General features: G+C 36.5%; 1 protein-coding gene across 2 annotated transcripts in view; it reads right to left on the bottom strand.

The window, feature by feature from the left end:
* Nucleotides 1-17,640, bottom strand: part of LOC122813973 (otoancorin-like) — a 656,691-nt gene that overhangs the window by 544,492 nt on the left and 94,559 nt on the right. For both annotated transcript variants that reach the window (XM_044086530.1, XM_044086531.1), the window contains exons 4-5: nt 11,141-11,304; nt 10,267-10,367 (exon numbers count right to left, since the gene is read on the bottom strand). In XM_044086530.1, the coding sequence (XP_043942465.1) occupies nt 10,267-10,367; nt 11,141-11,304 (265 nt within the window). The remainder of the gene's footprint in view (nt 1-10,266; nt 10,368-11,140; nt 11,305-17,640) is intronic.

Raw genomic sequence — 17,640 nt, 5'->3', positions numbered from 1 at the left:
CACTTTACAAAAATGTTTTAGAAAGAAATTTTTGTTTTGTTCAACTTTAGTGTTATAATACTTTGTATTTTTAATATTTGGTTTATATGGGCTAAACATAATTGTTCTGATTTGGTGGCAGTGTGGATAGTAATTGCTGAAGTCAGTAATATGGTTTCTGTCTGGCAGTTAGTAAAGATGATTATGAGTTGTTAGATGCTTCTTATAGTGCAGAGTTTGATTCTATTAGCCTTTATTTGCCTGCAAAGTACCTCTGAGCAAGTCACTTACTCTGACAGTGCTCCCAGGTCATCTCTGACTAAGGGAAACTTGTGACTAGCGAGCTACACATTTGACACATAAATAAAATTCAAAAAACTGAATTCCAAATAAATCAAAGTCTTAAATCACTTATTTACAGTTTTAGGTACATAGGATCATAGGATCATAGGAGGATGATTGGCACCTATCACCTCTGTCCAAGAGGGACGTACAGTAGGTGGAACCTCTGGGGTAAATTTACAGTTACCCATCCAATCATCCAGATTGCATCTGAAGAAGGCCAATGAGGTGGTCTGCTTGACATGAAGCGGGAATCTGTTTCAAAGGTGTGGCAACATCTGGGAGACAAATCTGTCCCTCCAGCAGATTCTATTAGTGTCACATATCAGGTTAATGCCATTAGAGCAAATAGCCTATGTACCATTTGACTTAGGAATATGCAGCATTTCCAATAAAGCATGGTCAAAGATTGTCTCATATGCAAGGCAGAGATCACCTCTGAGTACCCTGTATGAAACCGAGTAAAGTGATAGTGATTTCACACAATCCTCACAGGACAGATGCTGAAAACCTTGAATTTTCCTTGTGAGGACCTTTGTGGTCTAGGTAGGCTGTATGCACAGATTTCCACTCATTAAGGGCCTTGGTGACTGTCTCAAAGAAGTCCACCAGGTTTAACAGGCATGATTTCCCTTTGACAAATCCAAATTGAGCAGGATCAAGTGTTTGGAGGTTACCAATGGCTTTGTTGATAAGGTCCATGATGGTTCTCACCTTGGCCTTGCACATAAGGCTCTTCAGGCCAATAGATATATAGTTCCCAGGGTCAGTGGAAGCACCACCTTTGTATAAAGGGATAACAGTGGCCTTTTTCCATTCAGCTGGTATGAAGCCAGTGCTTAGACTAAGATTGAAAACAGTACTGAATGGCATTGCTACTTCTTGTTTGAGCCCATGTATGATGCAGCCTGGTTTGTTATCAGGTTCCATGGATGTTTTTGACCTTAGAGAGGGAGTTCACGACCAGCTCTTTAGAGATAAGTAGAAAACAGGTGGTAGGGATGTCTTGGGGTAAGTGTGGCAGGAAAAGAGGAGTGACGTTTTCAGAGAAACTGTTGGCTAACAGGTTAGCAATGTTCACAGGCTCGGTATATGTGGTATCCTTAATTACCAGTTCAGCTCAAATCTGAGCCTTTCCTTTTAGGTTACAGATGTAACTAAAGAATGCCTTATGGTTGTCCTTAGTTGAGGAAGCTAATTTGGATTCGTAGTTAGCTAGGTTTGTGAAAAAGTTAAGTCGTATTGAACTATCTCTGCTTTGCAAATCTTTAGAAAAGGAATATCATATGGATAATGCAAATCCTCTGCAGGATGTATCTTGACATTAATTTCAATATCAGGTAATTGTAATGTGCTTTATTTCATGTAGCCCTACGACCAACATTTACCTTTCTTTTTAAATCTCCCTAGCTAGAACTATACCAAAGAAAAATAGCAAAGGGATTATCTCAAAGAAAAGAAATCAAAAAATCTACTTTGTTTTATTTAATTTTATTTCAATATTTGGTTGGCACAAAAATAGAATCAGGTAAGAAGTAGAATATTTCTACCATAGATTTAGGGCAGTACAGTTTTTTTTATTGTACATTAAATTAGTTAAACTTTTTGTGAGTTGATATAATTATGTATACAGCAATTCAGAAATGTATGTTTTTCTAGTTCTTACCAATACATTTAAGCCTGTGTTACTGGCCATTGTTATTCATAATCAGATGAATGTAGTATTAAGAATATTCTTTTTAAATTGTAAAATGGCCAACTGTGTGTGTGTGTGTGTGTGTGTGTGTGTGTGTGTGTGTGTGTGTGTGTGTGTGTGTGTGTGTGTGTGTGTATAGATATATTTATATATATATATATATATATATATATATATATATATATATATATATATATTTTTTTTTTTGATGAACTCCATTTTTCAACACATTCTATTTTTTTTTTTTTTTTACAGTTGATAAAATTTGGGTTGAGTCAGATATATAATATTCATCAAAGTCTTAACAAATAGAAGCATAGAATCATGGATCTCAAATTACAGCTCCAATAGCTGGGCTTCAGCTAGTGTCCAAGGTATTGGTGATGTTGGCCAATATGGGGGTGGGGCTGAGAAACTGAGGCTGGCATGGTATCATAGAGAAAAGGCTTTGTCATAGTCCAATTCTTGGTGTATGGTCTGTGTGGAGATCTGGAAGCATAGGTCCATTAGCAAAGTTTCTGGGTGGTTCAAGTTTGGCAAGGATGCACAGTCCTATAGCTGAGCACCATGGGTGTGTGGAAACATACACCTCTGCCTGGTTTGACATACAGGTTATGTAACCTCCCTTTCCTTTTTTTCTAACACCATTATTAAATTACCACTTAAGACATAGGAAACGTATATTTAATAGAAAAGAAAACAAACTATATTAATGTGTTTCCAGAGATATACATTATATATCACATATGGTTTTGTCTATCATCAGTGCAACAGTACATAAATTGCTCAAGTCCTGCCTTTCTTTAAAGCTCTTTCCTCCTCCTGAATGTTGTTCTGCATGAATTGTTAAACAAATTTCCAATTATTTGTATGTAATTTGCTTCTTCCCTTTTCTAAAGATCCCACTTTCACGTCTTATATCTCTGTTACAGTAGTCAATGCTTCAAGTACAGTTGGTTTACACTTTGATTCCATTTTCTACTGATTGCTTTAGGCAGCCAACACAATTACTATGTCTAAGCAATTTAGATTTAGTGTCTCAGCTCAAAATAATTTTCTTAGTTACACCCATTTGTTCACCCAATACTTCTGAATGAGTACAGTACAAGACATTTTTAAAATCTGCCATCTCATTACACACCCAAAATATATCTTCCCACTTATTTCTTTTTATCCATTACACCTCCAACATTCACCATCAGCCTGAGTAAAAATTCTTTGAAGTATGCCTCAGGTATATTTATTTTATTTATTTATTTATTTATTTCAGTTTGATTACCGGGGAAGTCCACTGGGCCAAGAAGTGCCCATTTTCAGTGGAGGCCCGGGGAGAAAAGCTCCACAAGCAATACAATGAAACATGGTTACATAAAGTTAATGGTATAATACAAGAGTAAGATTCATACAGTCAGGAAATACATTTACATAAAATGTGCATAATGAGCAAGCATAAATATACAAATACTTATGCAAATACTTCCTAGCAAAAATCCTATACCTTCTGAACTTTATGGCATATTTGGAAGCCATGCATATACACTCCCATTGGTCCCTTATAGATTGCTTATGCAATCTTTCTTCCCAACCGTTCTATCATCCTCTAATTGATTCTTTTAGTTATCATGCAGTATTTTATATGCCCTACTAATTATCCTTTTTTAATATCAGCTTCTATTCCAGATTCAACGAAAAACTTTACCAGAGGAGGTATTTCACTTACTATTCCCCTATCCCTTTCTCTTTGTCTATACTCTGGTTTCAATCCATGGTAAGGAAGGTAGTTTGTAGCCTGCAGTCTGAATGCCTTCTTGGCCTCATTCCATTCTATTACCATTCCTTGCTTAGTCATTTGCTCCCAATAACTTGGTTTCTTTGCCAGCCCCCTCTTGCCTATATGTTGTACCTCCACTTGCAGTAATCCTATCAGCAAAATCTCTTTTCTCCATTGTCATGTTGGTTTAGTTCTTAGAATATGTTATACTACTTTATGAATATAATATTCTGTATGGTTATTATTATTCTCTATAAAGGATCTGCATCCAAAATCCCACTCTCTCCTTATTTCTTGAATTTCTGCCTGCTTAATTATTGTACTTTTCCACTTTGAATTATAACCTTCTGTTTGTGTTATGTGTATAAGCCTTAATTGTGTAATTGTAAAATATCCCTTCAAATCATGTAATCGAGTGGTTTCAACCTTTTTACACTTTACACATTATTTCAGGAACCACTAAGGCAGAAATAAAAAATAAACATTATCTATAAGGAACCAATTAAAACAATCTCTATTTGAGCATAGTATGCTGAAGGATATGAAGTCTGAAACTTGTGTCATTTTTATGAGGAACAGATGAAAATTATGGGGCAAAAATCTGGACATTCTGCAAAAATATGGAAAATTGGGAGGTATGCTACCAACCTACCTACCTCTTACAAACATGCACACACACACACACACACACACACACACACACACACACACACACACACACACACACACACGCACACACACACACACACACACAAACGCACACACACACACACACACACACACACACACACACACACACACACACACACACACACACACACCTACCCATAGCTTTCAACCAGAAAAGGACAAATCTCAAAAGAATCAAGGAACAAATCCAGAAATAATCAGCAACACTTTTCATATATTAGCGTTATTAACTTGCGACATTGATAAAAATAACAGAACATGAGTGAATATGCATTTTTCTAAAGTAAAAGAAGTCTGTAACTCTAATTATTGTCGTTATTTATTAAGTGCAATTCATCACCTTTTCACCAAAAGTCACCGCTTTTAGGTGGGATTAAAAAGGGAAAGAGATAAAATTTTAGTCAAAATCAGGGATGCCCCTGAAAATCAGGGACAGCTGACAGATATGCACCTACCTACCTAATTCTTACACATACCTACCTCTCTCCCTCTTACACATACAAACACACTCAAGCCTACCTCCCTCCCTTTGAAACACACACACACACACACACACACACACACACACACACACACACACACACACACACACACACACACACACACACACCTACCTCCCTCTTACACAGACACATGCCAAACGTTTCAGCCACTTAGCCCAAGAAATCTGGACAAAGCCTGTCATAATGGGAGGACAAAGGCCCAAAACTAGGGACACATTTTAAATATTGCTCTTATAAACTTCGACAGTTGCTAATAACAGGATTTGTCTTAGAATGCATTTTCTGAAGGACATGAAGCCGACACTCAAATGCATACCATTATTTAGTGATTTTAATCCTGAGATCATCCCAGTGATTTGTCAAAAAAAAAAAAACAGAATCTTTATGAGGAACAGACTGAAAATATAAGGCAAAAATCTGGACACTCTATGAAAATCTGTACAGATGAGAGGTATGATGCATGTTTGTGCACGCACACAGACACACACACACACACACACATGCATGCACACACATATACACACATACACCCCCTACCTCCCTCTTGCAACCCCATACCTCTCAAGCTCTTACAGCAAGAATTCTGGACAAAAAACTACAGATAATGGGGGGACAGAAAAACACAATTTTATGAGATACAGACCAAAAATATGAGACATACATATGCACACACGCACACACACACACACACACGCACACACACACACACACACACACACACACACACACACATATATACATACGTTTATACATACATACATACAAATATTTCAGGCATGGGAAATAATGCTAGTCCAGAAATATACAAAAACATGCACAGACAAATATGGAATTACTGTCAGTTATACAAACTGTAGAGTCAGACTGCATGACCCTACTGGTGGGCTAGGGTTGAACGCTTGAGCTTCAAGACGCTAAGGTTCAACTTGATGACAGTCGGAGTTCCTCCAGAGGAAATCACTGTCATCGAGTTGTGCCAGATGTGATTCCCTTTTCAAGGGAATTTCCCTCTTTTCAATTTAGTGCAACCATGGCATTGGTATGTATATGTTCAGGGGGTGCGGGGGGTCTGTCCCTCACAACAGAGGGTGCTAAAAAGTGTTTTTTATCAGGAATTTTTTGACAAATACAGTATTGGGATTCCGATCCTCGATGCCTTCACTTTTACCCACTCACAGTGGATGCATCAGATTGATATTCCTTGATGCTTTCTGTGTTCCTATTTTTAAAGTGAGGTACTTTATGTGACTGTGGCTAAGTTTTATAGCTTGCTTTATAACATGGGGAACTGATGCAACAAATCTGTTCCGTGCCCAATTAGAAAGCTATAGCAGACCACAAAGGCCTCATATTTATTCACATGTCCTTTCTCCCTCACAGACTTCAAATTTCAGCAAACTGCCATCATCTTGAAAAGTTTATGTTTTAAGCAATGAGAAAATATCAGACATGAAAATGTTCTGAAAACAAAGAACAAAGCAATAAATCATCAGAAAAATGACAGTAAACTCCAGAAGCATACAACTCAAACATATTAATAAGTATGCATGAAAAGTAATAAAATAAAATATAAAAGACTCAGGATTGTGAGAAAAATTAAACATACTTTACAGTAATAAAAACATGGAAAACTCAAATGTAACTACATTATCTGATCATGAATAACAGGCATCTAAAGGTAACAAAACAAGAAGTCCTAAGGAAAGTGAAAGCAGACCCCGCCCAACACACACACACACACACACACACACACACACACACACACACACACACACACACACACACACACACACACACGTTTATACATACATACATACAAATATTTCAAGCATGGGCAATAATGCTAGTCTGGCAAAACACAAAATATACAAAAACAGTCATCCCCAAAATTAGTGATTAGTGTCCAAGTTGTTTCTAAAAATATCTGACTAGAGTGTACATTAATATAATTTAATATAATTAGGAATATAATTTGGAAGCCTATTACAGACATCATTTGCTACCACAAGGAACCAATGCTATACCTCTCATTCCTATACAATCTACTACACAGGTTGTCCAATGCTTCTCTCCTACTCTTTGATACCTCAAGGATTCCCAGAGATAGTGTCTGTAAATGCCCATAAATGCCCTATATACCTGAAAAAGATTTCTTCTTAAATATCTGCATGAGACACTATACACATTTAGATATTTTAATTTTTCATAATATGTTAGATTTTCACTTCCATGGATGTCCTTGGTATATTTCTTATGTACTCCTTCCAGTTTACTCATGCTCTCATGCCAATTTTCTTATAAGCTTGTCATATTATTATTATTCATACTGTATTTTTTTGTCTAATGTGACTGACAAGCAATAATTTCAGCATTTCTGATTTCCTAGACTGTATAAATATTTTTATATCACCTATAATTTTATAATATCACTAATTGGTTGATATAATAAGAAAAGCTCAAAGTTAGATTTGTCTGTATATCCAAGTCCTTAAATGAATGCACAGTTTTAATCAGTGTTTCTTGTACTAAGGATTCCCCTTAAATATGTTTCACAAATTTCATATGCTTAGTTTTTGATGTATCTGTTAGAAGATTATTTTTCATCCCTGTGGCCTACCTTACTCGTGTGTGCTAACCCTGACCTTAACCCTGTCACTGCCCTTAACCCCAGACCTGCACATTACCTTACCAAAAACTCATGCTTACAAAACAAACCAAAAATCACCTTACTTAACCTTTTCTCTAACCCTAACCTTAGACTATCCCTCACATAATCAAGCAGAAAGATTCCGCTTTCTCATCTCGGTTATTTGGTCTTCGGTTAAGTAATATTTTGGGTATACACATTGTGGGAACAAGGCCTTTTTACCATGAGCAATGCAGAGCTTAAATGAATCCCTGGCGATTTAACAACAAGAGCACTGGCAAAGTGAAATCTTAGTTGATATGACATTCTGAAATCATGAAAAAATAGCCCAAAAACATAGCTTGATGTAGGAATTGATTGTCTGTGCAGCAAAGAAGAATAAAGCCCTGGCAATGTAGACAAAGATTAACATAGTGGCTCATGTGCTGCAGGAGGAATTGGACAGAGTGGTTTCTGATGGGTTACCCAATGCAGCGTTATTGACTTTATTTCCCACATGGAGTTATGCTCTATATAAATAACATCTCAGGAATGCAGGCCCTGCCAAATAATGTATGGCATTCAGTCTATGAGTGATGACTATGTGGAAAGCTCAACATAATAAGCGTTGTAGCATGCTTCACAGCCAGTTAAGGAATGATGCAAACAAATCTCCTGGCTCTCTAGCTCTGTGGAGGGTTTTGTCATTTCAACATCATATGATGCTGGAAGGAGGTGCAAATAAAAGGGCTTATTAGAAAAAAACAAAACAATCATATGGGTTGGAGAGGACAAACAAAACACTTTAAGGATACTACTAAAATGTGTTAAGGGAATGTAGGGGAATTTCATGAATTAGAACTACAAAGATTTTTTTGTTTATGTCATATGAATAAGTAGAAGATATGCAGAGCATTGCTGACTGGAACTCTATCAGTACCTCCATGTTAATGTTACCCTTTAGTATATTTATAAGTCTGTCAGAGTTATGACTCACTTTAGTTCACTTTCTTAAACTCATTTGGTCTTCTGAGTCAGAAGAGCATATTCTGTGCATTAAACTTTGGAGACAGCTCAGAGATAATGGTTATATTAAAATGGAATTTAAAGTCTATGCAGTTTATTATTAATATGGACAGAGTGGGTGACTGTGTTATACAATAAACATCAACTAAGAGAAAAATCGAAGTATGTACACTATGATTTCTTTCTTATCAATTAATATGTCATCAACAACTATTTATAACAATACCCGTGGCTCAAAGAATTGCACTAAAGGCAAGTACCAGTTGTTGCTCACCACAATCTCACTCTGACAGCCAATGTACATGGTTTGGGGCAAGACGGACAAATACACATTTGTATTTCTGACTTAACATTCTGAATCATATGTGTTATGTTTTGTTTTGTTTGATAGCCAAATATGTATATATATATATATATATATATATATATATATATATATATATATATATATATATATATGTATTTATAAGGCATATTATTAGCCATGGTCCATGTCAAATGCTGGGTTAAGTAAAATGCAAAACTCGCTTGAGAACAGGATCTCTGGATATGCCAATTTGAGTACAAACATGAGTGAGAGAAGAAAGAGAAACAGAGGGAAAGAGAAGCAGCAAAGGGAAGGAAAATAGATTCAAATTCTCTGTAATAACTGGCCAGGCATACAGATACAGGCATGGCACGATTAGGAATAACAGGGCTATGCTGCAGAACGTAGGGTCCAAAAGTGTTAGAATAGATAAAAAGGTGTATATTACAGAACTAGATTAAATTTGTACAATGGAATGTGTTTCTGAAAATATATGTGCAGAAGCAGTACCACTCAGACATCTTTCATTGTTATTTTTAAGAAGAATAGTTAATGTGCATCTTTTTTAAACGTAGAATTTCTTTCCAAGTTATGGCTTTCAATAAATTTTCTAGGATTCATTGTCTTATATTATAGTTCTTGCTAGAAACTAAAGTCATGTGTTAGGATTAGCTTTATAAGAATCATTAAATTCAACTAGAATAAATCACAGTTTCTTAACTGCATCTGAAACCAAATTTAAAAACTACCAGCACTATTACATGCTTTAACTTATTTGTTTCTTTACTTTTGTAGTTAGCTTCCCCCATGTTTATCAAGATGATAGTTGTCTTTAGAATGATTCCTGCTGTCATCTACCAATATGAGTTGCAAACGTACTTGAGAACATGATGATCTGATAAATTTGACTGACTGCTGCATGATTTAAGAGAACAGTGCAATGAATAATATAACTGATTACCCCTTGTGGACCAATATATTGTAATGGCCACACTGTTAAAATTTATCTCATACCTTTACTGCTGTTTTAATTATGTATACCTTATAAAGTGACACATTTTTGCTATATATATATATATATATATATATATATATATATATATATATATATATATATATATAGTGATATTTAGTCATAATCAAGTATCAGGTATTCACTAAGCATTTCCTGCATCAGCCATGTCTTTTTGAGATCACTTTAGATTGTCTTGTCAGGAATAGCTTTTGTTAAATTAATATGTTTTAAAAAACAAGCAGAAAAAATATTGGCGGTAATGAGATATATATTCCTACCAGTGGGTTACTTTCAAATTTGCTTTGTCTTACCGTTTCTGGGTTTTGCCTTTCCCATTGCTTCTTGCCATTTATAAACAGCTTGTTTGGTCCCAGAATCTAAGCTGTCATAGTTGTTATTCAAAAGCTTCATCCTGCATTAGAACAAGAATGCAATATTTTAACCATCATATGTAGTCCAGTGGTGAAATAGTTTCTGGTCTATATCATTGTCTATTTTTAAAAGTAGTGTAGTCATTAATTAGAATGGGCTAGATAGCAATTTTCTATCACTGGAGTTATACAAAATATTTGTTAGTGTATGCATGTGGTTATATTTAAAACCATATTGCTAATAATAAATGTACACACACAGATATATATATATATAGATATAGTTATACATTTTATTATTATATATATATGATGAAGCATGCGTTAAGCATGTGAAAGCGCTTATCCATTTTTGTCTGTGTGAATAAAGAAGTTTATACGAACTATTCTCGTGGTGTATCCTGACAGTTTTGCTGTTACTATTGTTGCTGATTGTTTTGCTGCAAGGATACTTTGGGAGTCAACGATATTTGTATACTTTTTATATATATATATATATATATATATATATATATATATATATATATATATATATATATATATATATATATATTTATAAAACGTGTTATGTATGGAAACAAAAGAATAAATCACAGCATTAATAATAAAACCCACAAATCTATTACTTTGGAGATATTTTATGGCTGCATTTATTGTATGAACATATATGAGTAGTACTTTTGAAGGTCTCCTATAGTCTAATATGTCATCATTCTTGTCTTTGTTTACAGTCTGCTTTGTTTTGCTCTTCTCAAATTTCCACAAAGATCTACTATTTACAAAATAAATATGCTCAAAATTAAGTGATACTTACAGCTCTGCAACAGCAGATAGATTTGATGTCACACTGAACGTATTCACACACTGTGTAGACAGGCTGGGTACATTCTTTGCAATGCCAGCGATAATGGCAGAATAGTTTGAAAATGGATTGCTGAGCTGGTTCTTGAGGACTGTTTCCCATTGAGAGCAGGGACCCTAAAATGAGATTTTAGGTAGCATTACAGAACTGAATCAGTAAGAATATAGTCAATCATTTACTTTGCAAGCAACTGTAGCAGACATTAATTGTGTGTTATTAAAAATATATATATATCAATTACTCCATTCGATTAGGAATAGAAATTATCTAGCAAGGAAACACACTGAGTGGTGAAAACTAGACATTTGGTTGATCTATATTTGCAAAAGACTATAAAACTTATGTTCTGTGGGATGGCAGCTGCAGATATCTATTGTTTGAATGTTACAGTGTATTTATTGTCGCTGTTGAGGTATATGGAAATGGAATGCTAGAAGTGAATTAAGACATAGTTTTAAATACATAAATATATTAACCATCAAACAGGGCTTTAGTTGTTTTGCTTAGCTTCAGATAAAGATGGTGGGTCAGCTCTCAAATCTTGTCTTTTACATCCAGTAAAGCCCAGTGTTGGCACTAAAATAAGTACTAGACAAAAATCAGCAGACATTGAATTCTGTTTGTGGTACACAACAATCCAATGGCATAGAATCTTGAGTAAATGAATCAGAGTGTACTGTGTTTTCACCATTGCAATACCAGACCGGTTTGCCCTTTTTTATTTTTGAGCCACTGTAATTTCTAAGTTTATTTCCTCCATGTCCCACTCTCTGGAAAGTATGGCACACATGGCTCAGTCTTGGCACCACTAATGCTGATGGTGCAAATGGTGCCCCTTTGAGAAGTCATGCAAATGAGAGGTGTATCATATCAATCATATGTTGGAGATTTTCAGCTTTTTCAGTCCTTTACTGGTGAATCTATTCCTGACTTTACCACACTTGAATGGACTGTCTGCAGTCTCTTCTACAATAGATAAAGGCCAATTGGCTTAAGCTCAACTTGGCAAAGGCTGAGGCTTTGTCCAGTGCTTGCCACTGCTCATTCATCACATCAGCTTCTGTTTTTGTACCTAATAAAATATAAAACTGGCAGACTGCAAATTGTCTATCAAGGCCAAGATCAGGAATTCACAGGATCATCGGAAGTGCAAGGCCAGTGACTCTTGTCACCATTTATGCATTGCCAGAAACCACACGTGGACTGTACATCCTTTTTCAAGGAAGGTGAATTTGTGTACACCCATCCAATCTTCCACACTGTTTAGTTTGCAGTGAGAGTCTATTCCAGTAGTAAGGGAGGTACTGCATAATAAACTTATTTTTCTACTGTTTTATATTTTTTTGGTTACGAAGATTTAGATCTCCAGTTCTGGTATTTGTGAGATTAAATGGCATGTGGAGATATAAGAGAATCAGGACCACTGGGTCTCTAATGACATCAGATCTCTCCTAAGGACTCTATAAGATACTGATTAAAGGGACAGTGCTTCCCATCTTTTCCAGTAGTTTAGGGCCTTTAAGCTAGTGATCTTTTTAGTTAGAAACCTCTGAGATCCTGCCTGTTGCTTGATGTGTCTATTAAGGTACACCCCAAAGGGGGCTGTGCATTCAATAACTGGCCTAATCAATGCTGAATATAAGGGGGCAGTGGCCTCTTCAGATCTAGATGATAGTCCTTTGGCAATTAGCTGTGCTGCATGGATTGACTTAATGGTAACTGCCATTATATGATGATTAAAGGAGAGGGAATTACGAACCCAATTTCCAAGGTCTTTAACAACATTCTAATTTTGGAGTATGGTGTTGACTATGCTGTATGCCAGGGGAAGGATTGTCTTCCAAAATTAGTAATATTGCATTTTTAGCATTTAATTTGAGTCAATTTTTAGTACATCAGGTATTTACAAGTGTAAGTTTTTGTTGAAGGGCTTGGATGTCAGTGGAGGAATTGACAATGACTCCCACTTTTCAGCCATCTGTAAACTTGATTAGCCAGAGGTCTTGATTCATGACCTGGTGATCCAAAAATAAATACCCTACCATGGCTGACCTAGCAATAAGCCCTGTGGGACAGCATGGTCTTATTCATACTCTTAAATGAAGTGTCTGCTACCCACACTGCATAGGTTCTGTGTTTTACCCAGTTTGGTATCCATCTTACCACACAAGGATCTATTTGTAGCGCATTAACCCTATTAACTATGATACTATCAGGGCTCATACCAAATGCCTTGGATAGGTCAAAGTATGCAATGAAGACAGCATTAACTACTGTCAACTCCCTGTGTTACCCTTTCAAAGAAGCTAATCAAATTCATTAGACAGAGGCTACCCCTGACCAAGGCAAACTGCTGCAGGTCTAACCTGATACGATATTTTTAATTTCATAGTATATTAGGTCAGTTATAATATGTTCCATTGGTTTGCAAAAAAAACTCTTCTCTCTGATGGGCTTATTATTTTTAGGGTTAGTCATGGTGCCAACCTTGTGGAGTGACATCACTACTGCTGCACGCCTAACCTCAGGAACAAAGCCAGTGGCTACATTTGGGTTAAAAAGTTCAAGGACTGCTCTAATGGCATTGTTTAGTACTGTTTATTAAACAATCAGGTGTATTATCACATATCACTTGACTGTTGTTGAATATCCTGGGACTACCACATAGGGCAGTGGAAGGCAAACTTGGAAAGACCGGATGCAATCTACTTCTAAGGCACCTTACTTTCAATCACAAAATGTTGCCATGGCCCTAAATGTGACTCTTCTATCACTCATCTACCTGACTCCTTGCACATTTAATGTTGGGACTGGAGTAATGTAACACCTGTAACTTTTGGTTGTTGTCCACCTAGATGCGCCTGACTAGGAACTCATGTTCTTATCACATTTTTCCTCTTCTGTGGGATGTGTACTGGCTGCCAGTCATAGACAGGTCAGTTTACAAGATACTTCTTACATGATGGGTCCTACTCATCATGGATGTTCATTCTTTTAGTCACATCAGACATTTGAAATGTATAAATTCAATACAAGCAGCTGTAATTGGTAGGCATATCTGTGTGCATTGGGGGTCACAAAAGGTTGCAGTGTATGCTTCTGATACAAATTACTATTTGCTCACAATCAGACTTCTGTCATGTGCCCAGTTGCTGTAAATGAGCAGTGTTCACACAGCATGAATATTTTATTGAATGCATTCTGCAATCATAATGTTTTGTTTGTGTGCATGTATCTGCATATATATATATATATATATATGTGTGTGTGTGTGTGTGTGTGTGTGTGTGTGTGTGTGTGTGTGTGTATAGCGATAGATGTGTGTGTGTGTGTGTGTGTGTATAGTGATAGATGTGTGTGTGTGTGTGTGTGTGTGTGTGTGTGTGTGTGTGTGTGTGTGTGTGTGTGTGTGTGTGTGTGTGTGTGTGTGTGTGTGTGTGTGTGTGTGTGTGTGTGTGTGTGTGTGTGTGTGTGTGTGTGTGTGTGTGTGTGTGTGTGTGTGTGTGTGTGTGTGTGTGTGTGTGTGTGTGTGTGTGTGTGTGTGTGTGTATAGCGATAGATATGTGTGTGTGTGTGTGTGTGTGTGTGTGTGTGTGTGTGTGTGTGTGTGTGTGTGTGTGTGTATGTGTGTGTGTGTGTGTGTGTGTGTGTGTGTGTGTGTGTATGTGTGTGTGTGTGTGTGTGTGTGTGTGAGTGTAAGTGTTTATAGCAGGGCAGCAATGGATTACACTATATGCACCTGACAGTACTGATAGCAGTCAATCATGCCTCTCAACTGTCCAGATTTTAGCAGAATGCCCATTTTTGCCTCATATTTTTGGTCTGTTCCTCATAAAATTTGTGTTTTTTTGGATTTTTGTATCGAATCACCAAGTACTAAATTTACTAAATAATGACAGGCATTTGAGTTTCAGCTTTCATATCCTTCAGAAAATGTATGGTAACACAAGACCTTTTATTACAGCATCTTTCTAAGTTTCTGAAAGTAATATTTAAAAATGTTCCCTATTTGGGAGGCATGTTTGAATTTGTCCAGAACTTTTGTGATAGGTATGCAGTCATTAAAGTTCCTATGATCGGTACTGGATAGAATGCGTCTTTATCATCTGTCCTGAGAATGCCTAAGCATCTGCCAGGTGAGCTGTACACTGATTTCTGAGAATATGGGAGTCTGGTATGCCCTGTTCAGATTTTTCTCACTATTACACTTCCCAAGATAAGCAGTTTACCTGATGGTTTTGTCCTTCTGCTTGATAACCTACATTATATATTTTCATGCATTACAGAGAGATACTTGTTTTTGTTTTCTTTTACAGTTTGTATGGGTTGGTTATTAGCCAAACTTTCAAAACACATTTGTTCCTGCATGCATGGTTTCCTTTTATGTGTTGACCCACACAATTTATTGTTGTGTGAATATTATTTGCTTTCCTTTTACTCTCTATAGCTCTGTCTGTCTGTCTCTCTCCCTCTATTTCCTTCCTTCCCCATGACAACTACGGGATGACATTTTTTTTTTAAATCTTTCCCTAACATTCGAGCCCATCCACTTGAAATATAATAACTGTTTTCCCATTTTCACTTTGATTATCCTTGTGTTGCTTTAATGCTGATTTAGATAATGGGCAAACTATACATCAATACCTTGATTGGAGAACAAGCGTTCTCCAGCAGGGTATTAATGTACAAGTAATGCGTGCTGAGAAGAACGAGTCTGATACTTCACAGCAGCTTATCAAGCCCCTGTGGAGCTCGGACTGAGGAAATGGAACGGCTGCCATTATTTTATTCTCAGTAAGCAACGTTTTTGCTGTTTAGCGAGTGTAAAATATAAAAAAAAAAGAAGACAAAAAGGTACGTGTGTGTTTATCTCTGTGTGTGAGTGTATGCGTGCATGTTAGTGAGAGTGAGTGAGCTATTTTACACTCGCTAAGCAACGCTTTTGCTGTTTAGCTAGTGTAACATAAAAAGAAAAAGAAAATGCAGCGTGTGTGTGTGTGCGTGTGTGTGTGTGTGTGTGTGTGTGTGTGTGTGTGTGTGTGTGTGTGTGTGTGTGTGTGTGTGTGTGTGTGTGTGTGTGTGTGTGTGTGTGTGAGAGAAATTGAGAGAAACAGAGACAGAGAGGATGGATGGAGAGAGTGAGAGAGAAAGCGAGAGTGATGTGTGAGTAAATGCATTTATGTAAGCAGGGGAGACTGCCTGTGACAGAGACTGAGAGAGAATGAGACTGAATGTGTGCATGAAAGCAGCTGGAGACTGTGAGAGATTGAGAAAGAGGGTGAGATAGATCTTGTGTTGTGAATGTATGTATGAAAGCAGGGGGGAGACTCTCTGTGTGTGTATGGGAGAGAGAATGGGCTATATGTAAAATTGTTGCGTTTCACTTGCTTATTTTTTTTAAGCACTATATTATTTTTTACATCTATATTTGATATAAAATTATTCTTCCAACACCATTATCATATACTACATCAAGTTTGAAACAGTAGGCGGAGGAACTATTTTACATTAAAAATATATATAAAAAAAATGATACAGTACTTAAAAAAATAAATAAGCAAGTAAAACACAACAATTTTACAGCCAGCCCATTGTCTAAGCACAATAATGCCCTCCAGGGTGTGTGTCAATGTGTTAATGTGTAATTAATGCCCTTCCAGGGGTGCAGAGGCCCTCTGCCTGCAGAGTTGGGTCTCATAATACCCTTGGGTGGGCATTAATTAGACATTAACACACACCTTGTCAGGTATTATTATTTGCTTATCCTTTAAGTAGTCCATTCTCTCAGGGAACACCCCCTCCAATTTTAATATGTAGCCCAACCCAGCCTTCTGCATAAATAAGTAGAACGTCCATCAGTTTAAGAACCGTTTTTAATAGCAGTTTTTAATAGCATTTATTTATACACTGGGCATAGTAAGTGTAGATCGCCTGGTGTCAGACGGCATTCTTTTGCCGTAAGTCCTGAAATTTAATCATACCTCTCAAATGTCCAGATTTTCTCTGAATGTCCATTTGTTTGCCTCATACTTTTGGTCTGTTCCTCATAAGATTTCTGGTTTCTGGTAAATCACTGAGGACTAAACTTACTAAATGCTGATATGTTTGTTTCAGACTTCCTATCATTCAGAAAATTCATACTAACACAGCATCTGTTATTCCAGCAACTTTCTAAGTTTGTAAGAGCAGTATTTAAAATATGCCCCCATTTTTAGTCCATTGCCCCCCCATTTTTAGGCTTTGTCCAGTTTTCTTGTCCTAAGAGGTTGAGAGGTGTGAATTTAATTATCATAAATCTCCACTGTCTCTGATTTTGCAAAATACTCCCAGTTTACCTCATATGTTTGCCTTACATGCCATATTTGTTATTCTTTTTTAATTTTCTAGTAAATCACTGATGACGACAATCAATCAGTAGTGGGTGGTATTACAGTTTCATATTACTCATTTAT

The sequence above is a fragment of the Protopterus annectens genome, chromosome 10.part0 (genome assembly GCF_019279795.1).
Source record: "Protopterus annectens isolate FY-2018-M chromosome 10.part0, PAN1.0, whole genome shotgun sequence".
Lineage (NCBI taxonomy): Eukaryota > Metazoa > Chordata > Ceratodontiformes > Protopteridae > Protopterus > Protopterus annectens.
Note: the sequence above shows the minus strand (reverse complement) of the source record. Positions and strands in the feature narration are given on the sequence as shown.